At 40.4% G+C, this 18,549-nt stretch overlaps 1 protein-coding gene across 5 annotated transcripts in view; it reads left to right on the plus strand.

Moving 5' to 3' along the window:
* The window catches only part of LOC115381725 (discs large homolog 1-like protein), a 114,830-nt gene that overhangs the window by 40,030 nt on the left and 56,251 nt on the right, over positions 1-18,549 (plus strand). The window contains exon 1 of one of the 5 annotated variants that reach the window (XM_030083302.1): positions 3,971-4,346. The exons of the other annotated variants lie outside the window; for them this stretch is intronic. Coding sequence (XP_029939162.1) covers positions 4,077-4,346 — 270 coding nt within the window. The 5' untranslated portion in view covers positions 3,971-4,076. Of the gene's footprint in view, positions 1-3,970; positions 4,347-18,549 lie in introns of those variants that run through there. 5 annotated transcript variants of the gene reach the window in all.

Below are 18,549 nucleotides of genomic sequence, written 5' to 3' on the forward strand. Positions count from 1 at the left end.
GCGTCCATGCGTCCTTCACATTGGTGTAGTTGTTAATCTATACATCCAGTAGAGGGCAATACACATTGTTGGTTTCTTGTGGGGACAATTTTCTCATCGAGGCATTAATAAATCACCCCCAAAAATCTGCACAACTTATTCATAAACTGTCACACAAGCCATCGGCAACTTCTTTGCTCTGAAGTCTAGTGGAGGTAATCTTGCAGATTTACTCGTATCCACACACAAATTCACAGTTGTTCTTGGAAGGGGTCATTATTTCTGTTGTCTTTGAATCTGTTTTACCTTCTTTGTTCCTTTCACTGGTCACACATGGGCTGTATAGTACACTGCCCCACAGGTAGTACTCCGTTACTCTGTTTTCTAAGCATCCGCTTACATATATATATATATATATATATATATATATATATATATATATATATATATATATATATATATATATATATATATATATATACATATATATATATACATATACATATAGAACATAGCTGTGATATGATCACAAGTGGGGAATCCTGACACACACAGACGGCTTTCACCGTTTAATTCTTTTCCGATCAATTGTATTATTTTTTCTGTCTTTTCCACTAAATGGCCCGGTGTGCCGAATTGAGTCAACCACCTTGTGCTGGACAGACTCATCTGACAAGACCAATGTAAGACAATTCAATTCAATTCAGCTTTATTTATAAAGTGCCAGTTACAACATAGTAATTTCTAGACACTTTTACAGAGAAAACCCAACAGATCCACAAGCGTACGCGTAACCAGGCTCAGAGGTGGCAGCTTCCTGCTATTGCGGTTGGGGTGAGGGGACAGAAAGAGAAGGAGGACAGAGGGGTACATTTCTTGTATCAACATACATTTCACATATAAACAGAGAGTACATAGACTACAAGAGAAGCAATGGTCAATGACTCGTAGTTATGAAATATTACATGAAACAAACAAGAGAAGTGAAGGAGAACTGGGAGTAAGTTCCACATGGTTAGAGCCCCGGGATTAAGTAAACCAATGGGTCCGGGCTGGGTCCATTCTGTCTCTGACACCGTGTCTCTACTGTCTCCCAGGCACAGACCTCCATGTTCTCTTCCATGGTTTCATTGGAAAGTTGGAAAGACTGTATGACTCAAACTGGTTTCATTTTTTTACTTATTTATTTATTTTATTTTTTATTTTTTTGCAAAGACGGATAAGTGACGTTTGCTCATTACATATGACGCATTTTCCTGTTATGCTTCAGCCCGGTCATACATTTGCGATGCATGACTGGTCACGCTATAAAGTGTATGTGGTCAGATGAGTTCCAGATATGTTCACCTCAGGAAATGGTTTCCTGTTCCTATTTGTCTTTTGGGTTTGCCACTTGTGATCTGATCACCTGAAACACGTGTCAATGACTGGTGTTAAGAGGCTTTTTGGCTTAATTTAAGAGAAGTATCGGAACTTGAAACGTCTCCTAGAAAAGTAATTTAAAGGGTTGTCTTTTCACCTTTCTGTTTATTCCAGAAAAGAGACTGTGTTGTCATTGTTTTATTTGTGCCTGAAAAAAGGATTCAGAAGGACTCTTGTGTTTCAAGGCTGATGTCTGTCACCTGATTTTCATCTATCAAGAAACAAAGAAGTCCCTTTCTAAATCTGATGGAGTGTGACTTTAAAATCTCACTCACCATATTTCACTGTAACAGTGAATGAGGGATCTTCACAGCAGCCCAATGACAATCTGAAGATGTATTGGTGACATCTTTGGAGATTTTAGGAGAAACACATTTGTCAGCCAGTACCAGGTATTTCAGGACTCCGCAAGCTGTTGCCATAGATACAGTTCCCAAGGAAACACAGGAAGAAGCTGTGACAGGGGTCCTGATCCACCTGTGGCTAATCCTCTGGGAGTCTAAGGTGTAGCTGTGTATAGGATAGCTGTATGCCTTAGGGAGCCGTGGAAATCACTGTCTGAGTTTTGCTCAGGCATAGCAGTGAGCAGCTTGAACCAATGCCAGATACCTATAAACAGATAACTTTACCTTTGACCCAGACATGCTCAGCTAAACAAAGGTGTGCTAAAGCCTGTAGGCCTTTCACGCTGTGCTTGAGGGATGCTGTGAGAACACTTGCTAGCCCCGTTGTTTCTCCTCTTCTCTCCTCACTCTTGTCTTCTTTCTTCTTTTATCTCAGTTGGTGCACAGCAACAGCCTGTTGTTTTCCATTCTGGAGTCATGCTCTATGTGTGTATGGTTTGTGTGTGTGTGTGTGTGTGTGTGTGTGTGTGTGTGTGTGTGTGTGTGTGTGTGTGTGTGTGTGTGTGTGCGCACGAATGAGAGTGTGTGGGAGAGCTGGGTGCTGCAGTGTCTGGAAACAGCCTCAGGAGAAGAGCTCTCTCTCTCTCTCTCTCTCTCTCTCTCTCTCTCTCTCTCTCTCTCTCTGTCTCTCTGTCTCTCTCTCTCTCTCTCTCTCTCGATCACACACACACACACACACACACACAAATAAACACACATGGGTACACACATGCAAAAACAACAAACACACTCACCAATAATTGCAATGCGCACATACACACACACACACACACACACACACACACACACACACACACACACACACACACCTGTTGTTTCTGTGCGACAGTGCGAATTATTGGTACTATATGAAAATAGTTAAATGTGAGCTCTCAATGACGCCTCCCATCATCCCTCCAAACATACACTCGTACACCTCAGCACATCTACACACTCAAGCACTCATCTCGTTATCTGTCTAGCCTCTGTTCACATTCATGTTGATCTTTCAGCTGTTTTCTACCATCTTTTCAACCTGCAACAGGCATCTTAGCGTCTGTTTGTGTGTGCATGTATGTTAGCGGGCGGGGACTTTCGGAGTATAGGGGATAGCTCTGTCATGCAATTGGCTGACTGAAATGTGGGGGCGCGGCTTGTACCAGTAATGATATCTGACAGTGAAGGAAAAAGAGAGAGAGGCATCGGGTTGCAGCTCCAATAAAAGACTGGAAAAGACAATTTGCTGAAAGACAGGCACAGAGAAAGAGAGGGAGAGAAAGAGACAGGGTGGGTGAGGGTTAGGTAGAGAAAAGAAAGGGAGGGAAGGAGACTTAATAATGTACTGAGAGCGAGAGAGACAAGAAGAGAGAGTGAGACTTGGAGCAACAACAGAGATGTAGAAGGGGAGGGGAGGAGAGGGGAGGGGAGGAGAAACAGAAGAGTTGCAGAATGATTCTTCCAACCAGCCACCTACTTCAGATGCTCTCCTCCTCGCCTGCATCTTTCCACCTCCCTCCTTTCATCTGTCCAGCCACCCATCACTCCCTCCCTCCTTCCTTCTATATTTTATGGGAGCACATGCAGTGACAGAAGGGAGATTGACTGGTCATCTCCTTGGATTCAGAGAGAAGGAGGGAGGGAGGTAGAACAGGGTGGGGTGGGGGAAGAAAGAGAGAAAGAGTGAACTCCCTTAAATAATCAATCCTCATATCCTGTCGTTGCCTGGCCCACACTCCCCCTCACTCTGTCTTCTCTCTGAAGAGAGGCAAGGAAGGAGCTGACAAGAGGGGAGGTCTGGACTTTCAGAGATGTGGATGCTGGATATTTTCCCTGGCTAAAGAAGATATGGGATGATGGAGACATGGACGGACAATGACAACAGAGAGGCAGATGGATTGATGGGCGGACAAACACGCGAGGACCCTGACAGATGGACTCATGCTCCAACTCTCTGAGAGGACTCTATCTACCTGTCCTGCACTTTCTACCTCCTCCTCCAGCTCCTCCTCCTCCTCTCTCTATCTGCCAGCTGCTCTGTCATTCCTGAGGGAGTTGAAGAGGATAAAATAGAAAAGAAAGACATATTAGAAGAAAATAACAAGAAGACAAAAATATCCACAAAAGCCACTAAATTTTCAGAACACCGATGACAGAAAAGAGGGACGACAAGACTTCCAGAGCTGGAGAGAAAGCAAAACCACACGTGAGAGACGCTGGATATGAAGCAGTGGAGAAGCGTTCTGACATAAACTTTACCTTGTCTGTCTAAGGGAAGAACAGACAGCAGAGAAAATGAACTATATTTTTGGCAACAACACCTTGTACCCCCGAAGTGCAAGGGTAGGCGGGGCATCCGGGGGTCAAGGGGCGGGGCTAGGAGTCAAACAGAAATTGGGGCCCAAGCGGGGCTCCTCTGAGGAGCTGGCACCTCCCCACACCTCCTCCCCCTCCACCTCCTCTCCTGCCTCCTCCTCTCCCTCCACGTCCTCCTCTCGCTGGCAGCAGCTCCTTACCTTCTTCTCCAGGAGGAGTGCCTTCACTGACTGTATCACTGCTAGCCAGGTAACACACACATGTCCCAGTGTTGGTGTGTGTGTGTTTGTGTGTGTGTTTGTGTGTGTGTGTGTGTGTGTGTGTGTGTGTGTGTGTGTGTATTATGCCCGAGGGATGGTAGCAGATCAGGGTGGGAAGCATGTAACTTAACCTGAGTTTTTGTTTTGTGAGTGTGTGTGTGTGTGTGTGTGTGTGTGTGTGTGTGTGTGTGTGTGTGTGTGTGTGTGTGTGTGTGTGTGTGTGTGTGCGCGCGCGCGCGCGCGTGCGTGTGTGTTAATAGTTCTGGGCATTACGTTAGCGGACATTCTCTAGTTTCAGTTTCTCTGCCAGAACAGGGAGGCAGTCAGGGGCAGCTAGCAGGTTTTAAATTGTTAAGTTGAAGCAGCTCTCTGTTTGTGGTTGAGATTTTTGATAGTGTTGTCATGGAAATGAGCCCTGGCATAGTGCATGAGACCCAGAGAGCCGGTGTGTTGCCATGGCAAAGCCATCATTTAGCTGAGCAGTCTCCACACTGAAGCTAAAATGTTACAGAAGAAAGGTGTGTGAACTGATGGAGAGGTACCCGTAGCACACCGTCTGTCATTAACTGCTTCTGCATTAAAGCAATATAATCCATAAAGGTGCAATACACAACATAGATATTTTTTTTTCTGTAAATCAATTCTACTTTCCTTTCCACTGACTTATAGCTCTGTATAAAGGGAAGGCAGTCGAGTTGCAGAAGCATGTTGCTGCTCTCCCTTGTCAAAATCATCGCTACACACCAGAGTACCGTGAGAGTTATCACTGGTCAGTTATGGATGCCTGTATTTCTACCCTCAAGGCTGTGTTATCACTTATGTCACTGTTTCCTGGACTGAAGTATAAATTACATTTCATTCTCGTTCCTTTTGCCTGGCATTTTCACGATTAGAAAATCATATATGCATGAGAGGCATCCAAGAGTTTCTTAACCTCTCATAATTATTCTATGTGATGCACTTGATGAATTACTGCAGTCTTAATATTGCTACCTTTAAGCATCAAGAGGTCATAAAATACATAAAATATTCAAAACAGTTGCATGTTTTTTAAAACATCTACATAGATTAAAATATTGGACTGAAGGATTCATGTTTTTGAAGCTTTTCAGTTGTTGGCTTTAGTCCGTTCTGAGGTCTTTTGTTTGTACCGCATTCATCCTTAAAACAAACAGCGTCTTTTGACTGAAACTCACTATCCGATTAACTACGCTGGAGTTTCTTAAAGCCAACAAATCCTCTAAAGTGTGAACAGCCCCGGTCAAGCGTGAAAACATTACAGACAAGTGATGACGCTCACCTGTCTGCTCTTCCTAAGATATTTAGGGAACAAAAAGATTTTCACTGTCACTCCAAAGCAGTTATCACCTGTTTAGTGACACTAAAGCGCTAAAGATAATTAGGAAGGGTGATTGATCCATAGGTTCTAAAAGATTTGGAGACAACAATCATGAAAAGCAAAGACTGTTTGATTATCTTCACTCTTCACTGTGATACATGCATTACACTCCTGATGTGTCTGACGCTGGTGAAGCATCCCAAAAAATCTGTACTTCACCTCATCCAAACACTTTGACCTCTACTTTCAGGGAAGTGAACAAATGTACAAAGTGGCTTCTATGTTTAGCGAGGGTGATGATATTACTCGATGTAAATTAAATATTTTGACCAGTGTAATGTTGCGGTAAAGCCCATGCCATGAAACCAAAATTAAGGTTGTTTGTGATGTTGGTTCCTCCTCAGATATCTCCAAATGTTGCAGTAAGAAGTGGTGGTTATAATCTGAACCCAGAATTTACATAAATGATACAAAACATTGCTGCATAGTGAACGGTATGAAAAATGGGAAACATGCAGACTCATCCTCATCATGATTAGTTAGTTTTTGATCTTCCATCTCTAATTATTTGGCTGTGATGGTAGTTTTATTGATGTGAATGTTTTCTCAGTTTTAAGTGAATGTCATGAAACCAATAGCTTCCCAATCCATCCTATAAAATTTGAGAATTGCACATCTATGTGTTCACAAAATTGTGTGATACTGCATTCGTACTCACTGAATTCACCCGTGGGACCTATTTCCTTATTCACCACAATTATGTCCACTTTGGCTAACTCTACAGGACTCTTCTTAAAAATGTAAATTTTTCTGGTTAAGTGCATTATGTAAAATGTGCACTGTTGAGATGTATTTCTTTTTTCACTCCATGCATCATGACATCCACAAACTAAATCCTACGAGAATGTGCATCACCTGCCTTTTAAGTAACACTCACTGTCTCGCTTTTAAATATTGGCTGTTTATATTTAGGATGCCATACCTTGCACTCAGCATCTCTTTGAGAGGACCAGATTTCTCTGAGGAGAAACGGGCCTTAACTCTCGGCCCATTAGGAAGCTGCTGCTGTGAGATGATGTGATTAGTGAGTCCAACCCCACCTGCTGATACTGTGTGTTAAGCATAAATAAAGTATCAGCTAAATTTATGCCTCAGCCTGGGGTCAGAAAAGAAGCAAAAAAAAAGTAATTTGGTTGTGCACTTGTGTGCTAATGCCTCACTGGTTATTGTGTTTCGTCTCAGGTTTTGAGAGGCGGCAATTGAAAATGAAATTTGATGCCATGGGACACCTGCTCATAAGAATCTGTACATGAGAACAAAAACAGTTTAAAATGGGCCTCTAACACTCTGTGACTACTTAAATGCACTGTTCCAATTCAGTATTTCCCAACCCTGATCCTGGGGACTTGAGTCAAATCTTTTAGATGTTTATATGTTCTCACACAGAGTGAGTCACGTCGGGCCTTCTGCAGAGCTCGACGATGACTCGGCCTTCTGGAGCAGGTGTGTTGGTGTGAGGAAACATCTAAACTAAAAACAAAATTACGATGATTCATTGTCCTTAATTTACTGCTTTTGCACAAACAACTTCACATTTTTGTAGATTATAAAGTAATGCCAGTATCTGTTCAAATCTGCACTATCTGTCTGAAAAATGATTAATAGTTATCGATTGGACTCCTAAGTGGAGCGGGCAGGACTCTGTGTTCCCCCCTGCAGCACTTATACAGCCAGCTACAGATTTACAGCTCAGCCCATGGAAAAAATGTTAACCCCCCCAGAGTAATCATATTGGTCAATGTTTTGCCGAGGTGTTGCCATTTTCCTGTCTAACCTACTTACGGCATGAGTGATAGCCCATTATACTGAATACACACACACATAAACACACTCTCACACAAACACACACTGTCTGTTTGTCCCACTGACAGCAGAAAGAGATGTTATTTCTGAACTCCAGATAGAGGTACTTTGGTGTGGCTGATCTGACCGTCAGCACAAATTACCCATATTTCAAACTGTGCCTTTGATTAATTTTGTTCTGTTGGTCTATTGGCCTGCAGTACTGCAGGGTCATGGCCAGAGCGAATTCTAATGGTTTAACAAAATACTGGAAGGGGAATTCATGCACACATATATAATATTCTATTTGACATTTTAACACTTAGCATGCATCACAAGATTGATTTTTAGAGGCGTTCACCATTTTCACATAGGTTGCCATCATGTTTCATGGTTTCATTGCTATGTTTTTTTTTTCTTTTTTTTTTTATTTATGATCTCAAATATCATTTTTGTATTTTTCATTGTTGACTTTTCTGCTGGTGACCAAACAAAATGTTTTGTTTTTTTTTTTAATGAAGAGTTTGCTTGTGTTACTGCTATTGTTCATCATGGGAAGATTTGATGGAGTGATGAGTACCTGTTGTAAGTATAAATAACATAACAGATTTGGTGGAGAAACTTCGCAAACATTATAGGATATGATCAATCACAAGACAGTGGGATGAATCAACAAGAAATACAGGAAGGAAAGGGAAAAAAGGGAGGACCTAGGAAGATAAAAAAGAGACTATATCTTTTAACAATAATTAGATTAATAAAAGTAGGGGCTACCTGATAAGAAATCTCTCAGTATAACAACCCAGAAACATTTTTGCTGAAACACGCACACATTCATTAGTTATCAAAGGGCTTCAGGCATTTTAAATTAGTGTAGTTAGTGGAAATTAGTAAATAAGTGCATCTGATCAATTATCAGCAAAAAACTGAAACTTGACACAGCTTTCAATAGATCAGTTTTCACTAGGATATTTATTATTTATTTATTTATCTACTTTCGTACACAGGGTTTTTGCCAGCCGGGCCCCATGTGTCCTGTGGTGGTGCTTTTGTTACTCAGGAAGTAGACAGAAATTAAGCTTCTTCGTAATTTATCCCCTCAAGAACTGTCTGCATCCCTAGAAGGTTTTATCACTTCTGGTTCTTAACTCTCAATAATCACAGATGAGTGGTTAACCCCACTCCTTACTGCAGCTTATTTTTTTTGAGAATGCAAACAACAATCCCCCACCCCACCCCCCTTCAACCTTTTTCCCTGTATTATTGATAAGTGGTGAAGCAGAGGTACGAAAGTCATCCTGGCTCTTTACAAGAAGGGAAAAAAGAGCTCTAAAAGCCTTAAAGAGGTGTTTAGTGGTCACAGGAAATGGGTGTTGAGAGGGATGGACAGAGCAGGGGGAACAGAGAGAGGAAGAGAGAGACTCTAAATGAGGGGATTAGTGATTGATAAGGACCATGGGAGGAATCTATTAGCCTATGTCACTATAAAAAAAAAAAAAAAAAAAAAAAAAAAACATGCATCAAATCAGGTGACAGCTGGGCAACAGCGAGCCCAGCATCTTATCACTGCTTGTGAGATGTCACACACTAAAATCAGAGACTGCCACTTCAGGTTCTGGTTTGGTTATACACCATAGATTTGCACTTAATACTTAATACTCAAATATGAAATTAACACATATTGCTTTCTTCATTAAAACTACTTAAATCATTAATTACTTGGATATGATTACTTTTTGGTGATGTTGTCAATGGCTTCCAACTGAATAAACCTAGATAAAATATTGTGACGCATGGTACATGCAAATATGAAGTGGAAACGTCATGCTTTACAAGAGAAATGTTTCTGCGACTTTGCGACACAACTTGAAAAGTTTGAATTGGATTGAAAAGCAATGAAGCCATTGAATTGTGTCTGTAAATTTAACACACACACACACACACACACAAACACAGTGCTCATTTGCACACTCGCACCCTACCTCTGTAGTGAGTGGCTCATTACTCTCCCCTCTACTCAATGAAACTTTCCACTCTCGCTTTGCCTCATGGGACAACACTGTGCATGTGTAAGCTTCTCTGGTTTTCTCCCTTCGATTTTCTTTACGTCTTCTGTTCCACTTACTCCATATCACCTAGGTGGTATTTTCTCAGTGCGATGGCCAGCAAAGTCAGACAGTGCCGTGGTTTTCAGTTGCACACCATGAAGCCTCACCACAGACACTCGTATTTCAGTGAGCTGAAACAAATTGTATTTTTGTGACTCTTCACACCATAACTGTGAAAGTCGCCTCCCAGCTTAGTGCACTCACACACTATACATCCAAACACATAGGCATGGAATTGTGCTTCAGACCAATATTGGAGGAGGAGCTGGTCCAAAATCACTCTGACCATGTATCTATTTTAAAACTGTAGAGCAATAGCTGGTACGAACAATCAAACGGGTGTTAATTTCAGAATTAATAAAAGTTATCTGGAGGCGACACAGAATAAGTCCTCATTCCTGCTCTCCTATGGCTGTGCTGTGCTTTCATCATATGAAAATTAATATCTGAGCAAGTTGAAGGTTAAGGGCTCTGACGTGGAAACAATAACGTGTTTAGGCTTGTTTGAAGTCCTCAAGGCGTCATGACTGACGTGTACTACCTGCTTCACTCTGATCTGCTGATGAACTTATATGAAAGCTGCTCTGGCAGTATAAGTTTGTGTACACAAAGTAGTCTAGTGACAAGTCTTACAGCAAAACCTTCAATAGAAACATTTTGGTTGCTTCAGTAAAATTGATGAATGTTGGGGTGATGTCATAAGTGGGGAGGGTTCAGTGCACGTTTACAATTTAGTCTGTTGTTGCTCATGGTTACTCACAGGCTCCGCCTCTGATGCGGTCCGACACTGCAGGTGGCATCAGCTGTTGTCATGGTGATGCTGCTATGCTTATCGCCAAGCAATGTGCGTGCATGTGGGTGCGTGTGTGTGTGTGTGTGTGTGTGTGTGTGTGTGTGTGTGTGTGTGTGTGTGTGTGTGTGTGCCTGAGACAGAGAAAGAGGAAATGAGCTTAGGGTTTTGTGTTTGCATATAAAGTCACAACACTCTTAATATACACTGCATGCTGTTTCTCAATTGTCTAACACACACACACAGACACACACAGACACACACACACACGCACACACTGAGTGACATTGTGTTGCTATGAGTAGTGCATTGGATTTGCGATGCGATGCTGAGTGTGTGAGGTGTTGCGTCACCTTTTGTGTGTGGGATGAAGCTTGCATTTCGGCTCTCTTCCCCACACACAGTCACACGCACACACACACATACACACACAGACACAAACACTCAGGCATCTCCACACAGACACAGTCCTTCTCATCCCTCTTCATCAGTCATCCTACCTCCAGCCTGTTCTCCGTCTATGCTGATATAATCAACACAGATTAGCTGACCACAAGCAATCACTTAATATGACCACGACCTAATGAGGCTGAACACAATGACATCTCCATCCATCCTGCTGTGATTACTGTGGAACTGTTTCACACTGTTGAGGGCTTGAGCTATTCACTGTTACCACATGGGAACTTCATAACTGGATGAAAATGATCTGAATCAATAGCTCAGTTTCTTTCAAGTGCCGGGTTTTCACAGCAATAGTTACCGCAGATATGATATCACCACCAGTCAGAATTATATTAGTACCTTTATCAGGAAGTTCACACTGGCATGTGCTACAGTGGGTGAAACAATTATTACTGCGCTGCATGAAGTACAGAATTTGAATTATAAAACAGCACACACCAGTTCATGCAAGTGCTGCAAAATTAAATACTTTGAATGTGAAATTTTCTGGTTCAAAATGATGTTTGATCTAATTTGAATGTATTATTTTTTGACAAAGGAGTCAGCTTTGCAAGAAAATGTATCTTGTAAAGTTGATATGTCACAGTTATGGGACTCAAGACTCATTTTTGGCCTGTAGTGTCTGTTTGGATTCATCATCACATGAGTCATTTAGACATGAAACAACTTATTTAAAAAGTGTAAATTCATCTTTATTCATTATTTGTGTCAGTGGGATGTTCATGTGTTGAGTTTGAATGTTCTCTATGCATGAGTTTTATTCAGATTTTTTGACTTCTTCAAAATAAAAGATAGGTAAATTGGTGGCTGTAAATTGAGTTCAAGATAAAAATGTGTGTGTGTATCGGTGAGCGTTTTTTTCTCTCTCTTAGCAGGTAATAGATTAGCAACTTCTCGATGTTGTACCCTGCAACACTGCCCTACATTCGGTAGAATGAGTTTCAGCCTCAGTGTGATTGGATGACGCAATTATGGAGGATGGATCAATGAAATTGGTCATCAAAGAAAACAGCTTCTCTAATAGCGTTAACCTAATGCTACAGTATCAGTTGAATAAAATATGTATTTTCAATATATGACTTTGGACCAAGGTTAATTAAATGTCTTGGAATTATTTCATGGCTATTCACTAAACATAGTTCATAAAGAAAATAAGACATATTTCTAAGACGATTGTAAGCCATGTTTGTTGTGAATCCTATGCAGCTGTTATTTTTGTCATGCTCTGTTAGAAATGTACATTCTGCAGTCTGCATAGATTATATATCTTTATAGAACAGTCATGCCCTTATTTTATATAAAAGACTGCAAGCCATCTACTGTATGACCTGTAGCAGAGCCAGAGTGGGGGCAAGGGGGCGGTCGCCCCAGGGCCCACAAGGTCATAGGGCCCCATTTCATGTGATGTGTTCACATTTCCACGTAAATAAATTATTCTAATAAAATGTGCAGTGTGTGCGAGAAGGTATACGCATATGATTGTGGGCTCCAATTTGCCAATTCTTACATTACGACTGTCCATGAATGCATCAGAGCTGTAAGCCAGCGCTGATTGGCTGTGCGGCATGAACAAGTTTTTTCTTTTGCACTTGATCTGAACTCTTTGGAGGGAAGTTAAACAGTATGCTAAACACTATGCTAGCTGCTAGCGGTACTACCCAAAACCTAACATCGGAGCCACTGGTGAGTCAGTGAAACCTTCAGAAATATTATCTTTATCAGAATGTGGTGGTCTTAAACACCTACCTATTTGAATGTGCCTTGTGTTGCTCTCAACTACAAGAGACTGCCGAGTTTTTTTTTTCTAATATACGTGAATTCCCAAAGATATAGATAGCTGTGTCTATATCTATCTGATTAGATTGTGTAATTTTAGACCAGCTGTGTTCATTTTATATTTAAGCTGTATCAAAGATGGTACAGATTTAGCCAGTGAGTTTTTATCTCAGTTTTCAGCACCATGGACAGCGGACGCTCTGACATTGACACCTGTCAGGCTGCAGTTGTGTGTGTGTGTGTGTGTGTGTGTGTGTGTGTGTGTGTGTGTGTGTGTTTTTGTTCTTCAGAACATGTTTGTGAACTGGTTTGTGACTTTATCCTCCTTTCTGAGGTATATAGGTTTGCTTGGCTCAATAAAAGTGAGCATTAGTGTGTTGTTTGATGGTAGCATGAGGTATTGTTTGAATGGTAAAATTACTATCATAAGGGCCCGTAGAGAATGCTCCGCCTCTTTGTATGACTGTTTATTTTAGAAAGTGAAAAATATTGCCTTTCAATTATTGAGAGCTTTAGGGTTTCTAATATTGCATCAATCACAGATGTGTGACTTGAATGTGTGAATATTCATCTTTTCTTGTCTTATCAGACCATTATCATTACAATCTGTTCTGCACAACAAACAGGAAATCACAGTCATTATGTCAATAATGTGGAATGCAAACCACTTTTTTGAACTGATTTTATTACTGTCACTGTTCACTCATATATTTTTTTTATTGTACTCTCTCACCACAGTTCAGGGAATATGAAGACCTTTTTTTGTCTTGTGATCAAATCTGTCTCAGTGTTTAGATACACACCAATGTAGTTACTGAAGGTTGATTGATTGGTTTTCATGCCATTTCACCACATGCAAAGTGGTTTCCCCTAACCACAGCAGTCCTCTGCGACAGATCCTCGTCCGTTTTTCTTCAGCTCAGCACCAGACATCAGATTGCTGCAACAGTACCAGGCGAGTGGATTATTTTCTGATCAGGTGCAAGGATGAGAGGAACACATGTAAAGAAGTTGTCCAAGAACATCTTCAGATTGTGTTGCTGGAGTCTTGGCTGGGCCAGGTGGAGGATAGCGTCGCCACTTGCTCCAGTGTGTGGAAGCCCAAGATGTTGTACAGCTCTGCCTGTCTCAGAGTTGTGAGTAAGACCTTCAGAAGTGGCCAGGACAAGTGTTTTGTAATCTATTTCATGGGGTTTAGCTGGGAAGTATTGGTTTAGCTGGTTCCTTCCCTTGAATGGGACTGTCTGTTCATTGGGATGATTTTCATTTTTGACATGGGAGGATCTATCTCTGGGTCGACCGGATCTCATGCATTGGACCTGGATGATTTTGTGTTCCTGCTTCTTTGTTACTGGAGCAAAGGGATTTACTGACGTTGTCAGTTACCCGGAACACTCAGCTGAGTTTGTGCCAAAACTTGCAAGTTGCTGGTATTTCATACCATAGAACATACAGTAACCAAAAAAAGCTCCAGTTGTTTCGTCTAGTCAGAGTCACCTTTTATGGCATATGGAGTTTTATTGCTCTAAAACTAACTCAAGAACGTATCCTTGAATATACACAAGCATTTGCATGATGTTGCACCGGGACAACAAACGAGGGAAAAAATATACTAATTTAGTATATAAGCAAAAATTAAAAATGGACATACTTAAGCTGTCAAGCTTATGCGTATTTTTAATGTTGCTGCATCTCAATATATTTGTCTATTTTTTTTATATTAAAAAATAATTACTTTCTATCTTACCTTTTGCAGTCACTGTGCCATATGCAGCTTTGCTTCCAGAAATGGTCATCTAAACCTTTGACAAAATCCCATGCCCAAAATCTTATTCTGATTGACTTGCAAAAAAAAAAAAAAAGGAAAAAAAAATCATCCCACAACATTTTAAAAAGATAGAAAGGCAACAAAAGAGACTGTGTCAGGGCCAGAAATGTGGTTTGTTGCCAGTGAGCAACGCTGTTCTGGAGAGGGTTAATCTTTCTGCCAGGACGAAGCAGAGGGTGTCATTTCTTGATACTGAAAACAGGGTTTGTAATTAAGTCATGGAGGGAGGCATCTGGAGCATGGGAGACAAAGTAGACACTTCGAGGGAGAAAAGAAACAGTGCTCCAAACTCATCTGTAAAAGATGCTGAGGCGGTTCCCTGGAAGAAGAATACCATTGCAGCTGTATTATTTCATTCTGATGCATTGGTTCACTGACTAACAGAGAACAAGCCAGGGTTTCAACAGAAAGAGTGAGAGACAGTGGGTGTTAGAGATTGTTGGGGAAAGAGAGAGTACTGTGTAAACACACAGTGAATGAACCACTCAGGTACTTTTGAATTTTGTGTGTTGAGCTGAGAAAGTGATGTTACCTGACAATGAAGCAAGAAGGATCACTTCCTAAGTTAGAAATAATATCAACAATTAAGAATCAGTTCTTAATGACTGATTTGGTTTATTAGAGATTAAATAAAATAAATGACCTGAATGTGAGCAATACCTAATTACATTATTTGGAATTTGAATATTTCTTGTTAATGAGTGCTGTATCTTATGATGGCTATTCATCTGAAAAACTGTGCCCAATCTGAGTTCTGGGGCACTCTTAGAGGGTCACCAAAGATCACAGTGGGGGCCAGGCTTTGAATGTTCCAAAGTTTTTTTTAAAAGAAATAATACCATTTCGCATAATTTCATTTTGTAAAGCTTTCATGTTGGAGAGTCACTTTTGAATGAATTTCTTTTGATATTATTTTATATAGGTTTGTGGTGGAAATAACAGTAAACTCAATTATTCACAGAATAGGAGCAGTTGCACTTGTTTGTTCAGATTTAAAAAAAAAGAACTAGAAATATAAATGGATGTGTGCTATTTCCTTCATGCCTGCATTTACTTGTACGAAAAGGCATGATTTAGGACTTCCCTTCTGCGTCTCGGTTTAATTAATCCTAACCAATTCTCTTACAAACACTGAAGAAGAAAGAGGTAAAGAAAAAGGAAACATCCCTTCACCCACCACCCGCTGACTCAGTCAGTTACCTAGAATAGTTGCTCAAAGAATTGTTTCGAAATTAAAAACTTGGAAAGGTTTTACCACAGCTTCTACAAATGGTTTTCACAAAAAGTTTAAGATATTAAGTTTAGAATATTTAGAACTAAAGCAACGTTTTTGTTTCTTTACTCTTTTTTTCTTCGTTTTTTAACTCTTCTCATCTTACAGCAGTGTCACAGCAGTTGTTGATGAAATTTATTGAACAAGAAGATAGCTCAACTGGGTTACAAAGGTGGATGCTGTCACCTCAAGGCAAGAAAAAGCTGACAGAGTGACACAGTATAAATTTTGCATGCTCTATTAGTGAAAATTTTGATTATTTTACAAGTGTTCTGCATGCATTGTGTGTGTGTGTGTGTGTGTGTGTGTGTGTGTGTGTGTGTGTGTGCTCATGCATGAACAGGGTGTACGTATCCCAAATTTTGCTGGACTGTGACAGACTCCAGCTCCAAGACTCGTTAAAGTAGCTATAGAATATAGGTGGATGTCAGGTGAGATGTCTCTGCTGGATGTTTTAAGTGGGCGGTGTGGCTGCTAATGCATAAGACAGTCAGCCTCTTTTAGAAAAGAGGAGGCTGTTTCTCGTTATATTACATAATTTTGATATTTAGAAGTTAAGCTCTTTTTTTTTCTATTTATGTACAGTATGAATCATCACAGTGTTCCTTGAATGTTAATAGAAATTATTCAAAGTTTGACTTCATTTTCAGCCTCAATCTTTATCCAAAAAAAAAGAACGAAACCAATCAATATTCCGAATCCCAGCTCTGATCATGGCAGTGTGTTACGACCGTTTCATTCTGCCAACTTGTGTGTGGCTGCTGGTGTGATATATGATAATGAAGATCTCAATCTGTACTTCACATGTTTGGCTACCCACTAAATCCATGGAGACTTCAGCTTTGCTGTGCTGAGATCTAGTTTTTTTAAATGATCACAATTACCACATGCAAAAATGTCAGAAACCATTCTGTCTCTTTCAGTCAATAGAATCTATTTAATAAGAGTACTAATAGTGGCAGTAACATTTTGAAAATATCAGCTAAATGTGTTCAGTTACTGTTGCACTCCGTGGAACAGATTTTACCATTTTGAATCAATTGAAGACTTCCTAAGGAGTTATTCGGACACCATGATAATAGTGAATTATAGTCTACCCTGGAAGTGACAAATGCATGAATTTTTATTCAGTATCACTCTGAGTCAATGTGTTTCTGATTTTAGAAAAAACATGCAGGTGGAAAAAAGGCCATCTTGCAGACTTGTTCAATGTGGGAGCTGAAGGATAAGTCCTGGTCCAAGGTAACTCCCACGCTCTTCACAGTGGTACTGGAGGTCAGTCTAAGACCATCCAATGTAAATATATATGCCACTTAAGCATGGTGCAGTTTATGAAGAAGCCAGAGGGGGTCATCTTTTTCTGGCTTGGACTTTTTTGTTGTTTTTGCAATTTTTACAAATTTTGTTTGTTTGAAAACTTGACATCAGCAAATTTGTACCGCTGATGGATTGCATCAGATATGAATATTACAATATTTAGCATGAAGCTCACACTAAACAAATGTTACTCCTTCATGTGATACTTGAAGAGCTAAAATCCAGAGTGACTGATCTAGTGAAGGTTTGTAACCATAAAAACAGGTGGGAACAGTTGAAAACCTTTTAGTGTGTTTTCTGTGTTGTACCTTGAACCTTTGGCTTTGACCTTTGACTTTGTAAGAGATCACCCACCTCACATAATAAGTTGTGTGTGTAAGTGATCCACCAACATGACCAACTCCATGGTATCACATTTCATTTCATGCTTGTGGATTCTCAGTGGTCCATTGAACGGCTCCTCTGTGAATGCAAGCAAACAAATGTGGAAATTACATTTCCAGCAAATTGTGAATGTAAATACTCTTGTTTGGGCCTAATGTTGCTTCTGGTAAAACACATTTCACACTATTTAGCCATGCAATTCAGTGGATAATATGCTCCCCTTTATACATGGTCTAGTAAAGAGGACCCATATCTGAAAGTTGGCAGAGAGGCAGAAATAGTTTATTCCCCCACAATTAAAAATAATCCAGTAGCCGTAGATAAACTCAGATCAGAGGGATAATAGATTCCACTGATACATCAAAGTGAATTACACACTCTGTATAGTATTCTCGCACAAATTGGAGAAGATTCAACACTGTTGTGTCTCTACGATTACGTTTTCATATCCAGCTGTCAGGCAGTTGTTTAAAAGGTAGAGCTACACATTCTATCACCAAAAACACACAACTGATAACTGGAGGAACAATACTGTTGAGCATCATCATCACATCTCTGTGCATCCTCATCTCGCCTCCCTGCTTCATCAGTTTGTGGAGTCTGAGGCCCCCTGCTGGTGACTTCCTGCAACATGCGCTGCCCTCCCAGAAGCCCTTGGCCATAATGTTATTTCCTGTTGCGTGTCTGCTTTTCCTATAGAGCACTCAACCCTCATTGATTCTTTATGATGTGCTCTGAGTTTTTTTTTTTTTTTTTTTTTTTTTTTTTTTTTTAATAAAACAACTTTCTATTTAGAGAAACAGTAAACATTTTAATGGAGTAAAACAAACTGACACTACCTGTTCTGATTCAGCGCACACATTTGGTATCCATATTGTTAGCCTTCTTCTAGAGCCCTCATTCTCTCACCACCTGACCTGTAAATCACGATAATGTGTCTGTGTGATCTCTCTAAACTAACTACTATCCCTTCAACTAATTAGGTGAAGTAGAAAATGATTAACACTCTGCCAATGAGATTGTTTTCTCCCAGTCGGTTTGACCCACAACGTGAAATGAGATTCTAGTTT

Source organism: Salarias fasciatus, chromosome 23, assembly GCF_902148845.1.
Source record: "Salarias fasciatus chromosome 23, fSalaFa1.1, whole genome shotgun sequence".
Classification (NCBI taxonomy): domain Eukaryota; kingdom Metazoa; phylum Chordata; class Actinopteri; order Blenniiformes; family Blenniidae; genus Salarias; species Salarias fasciatus.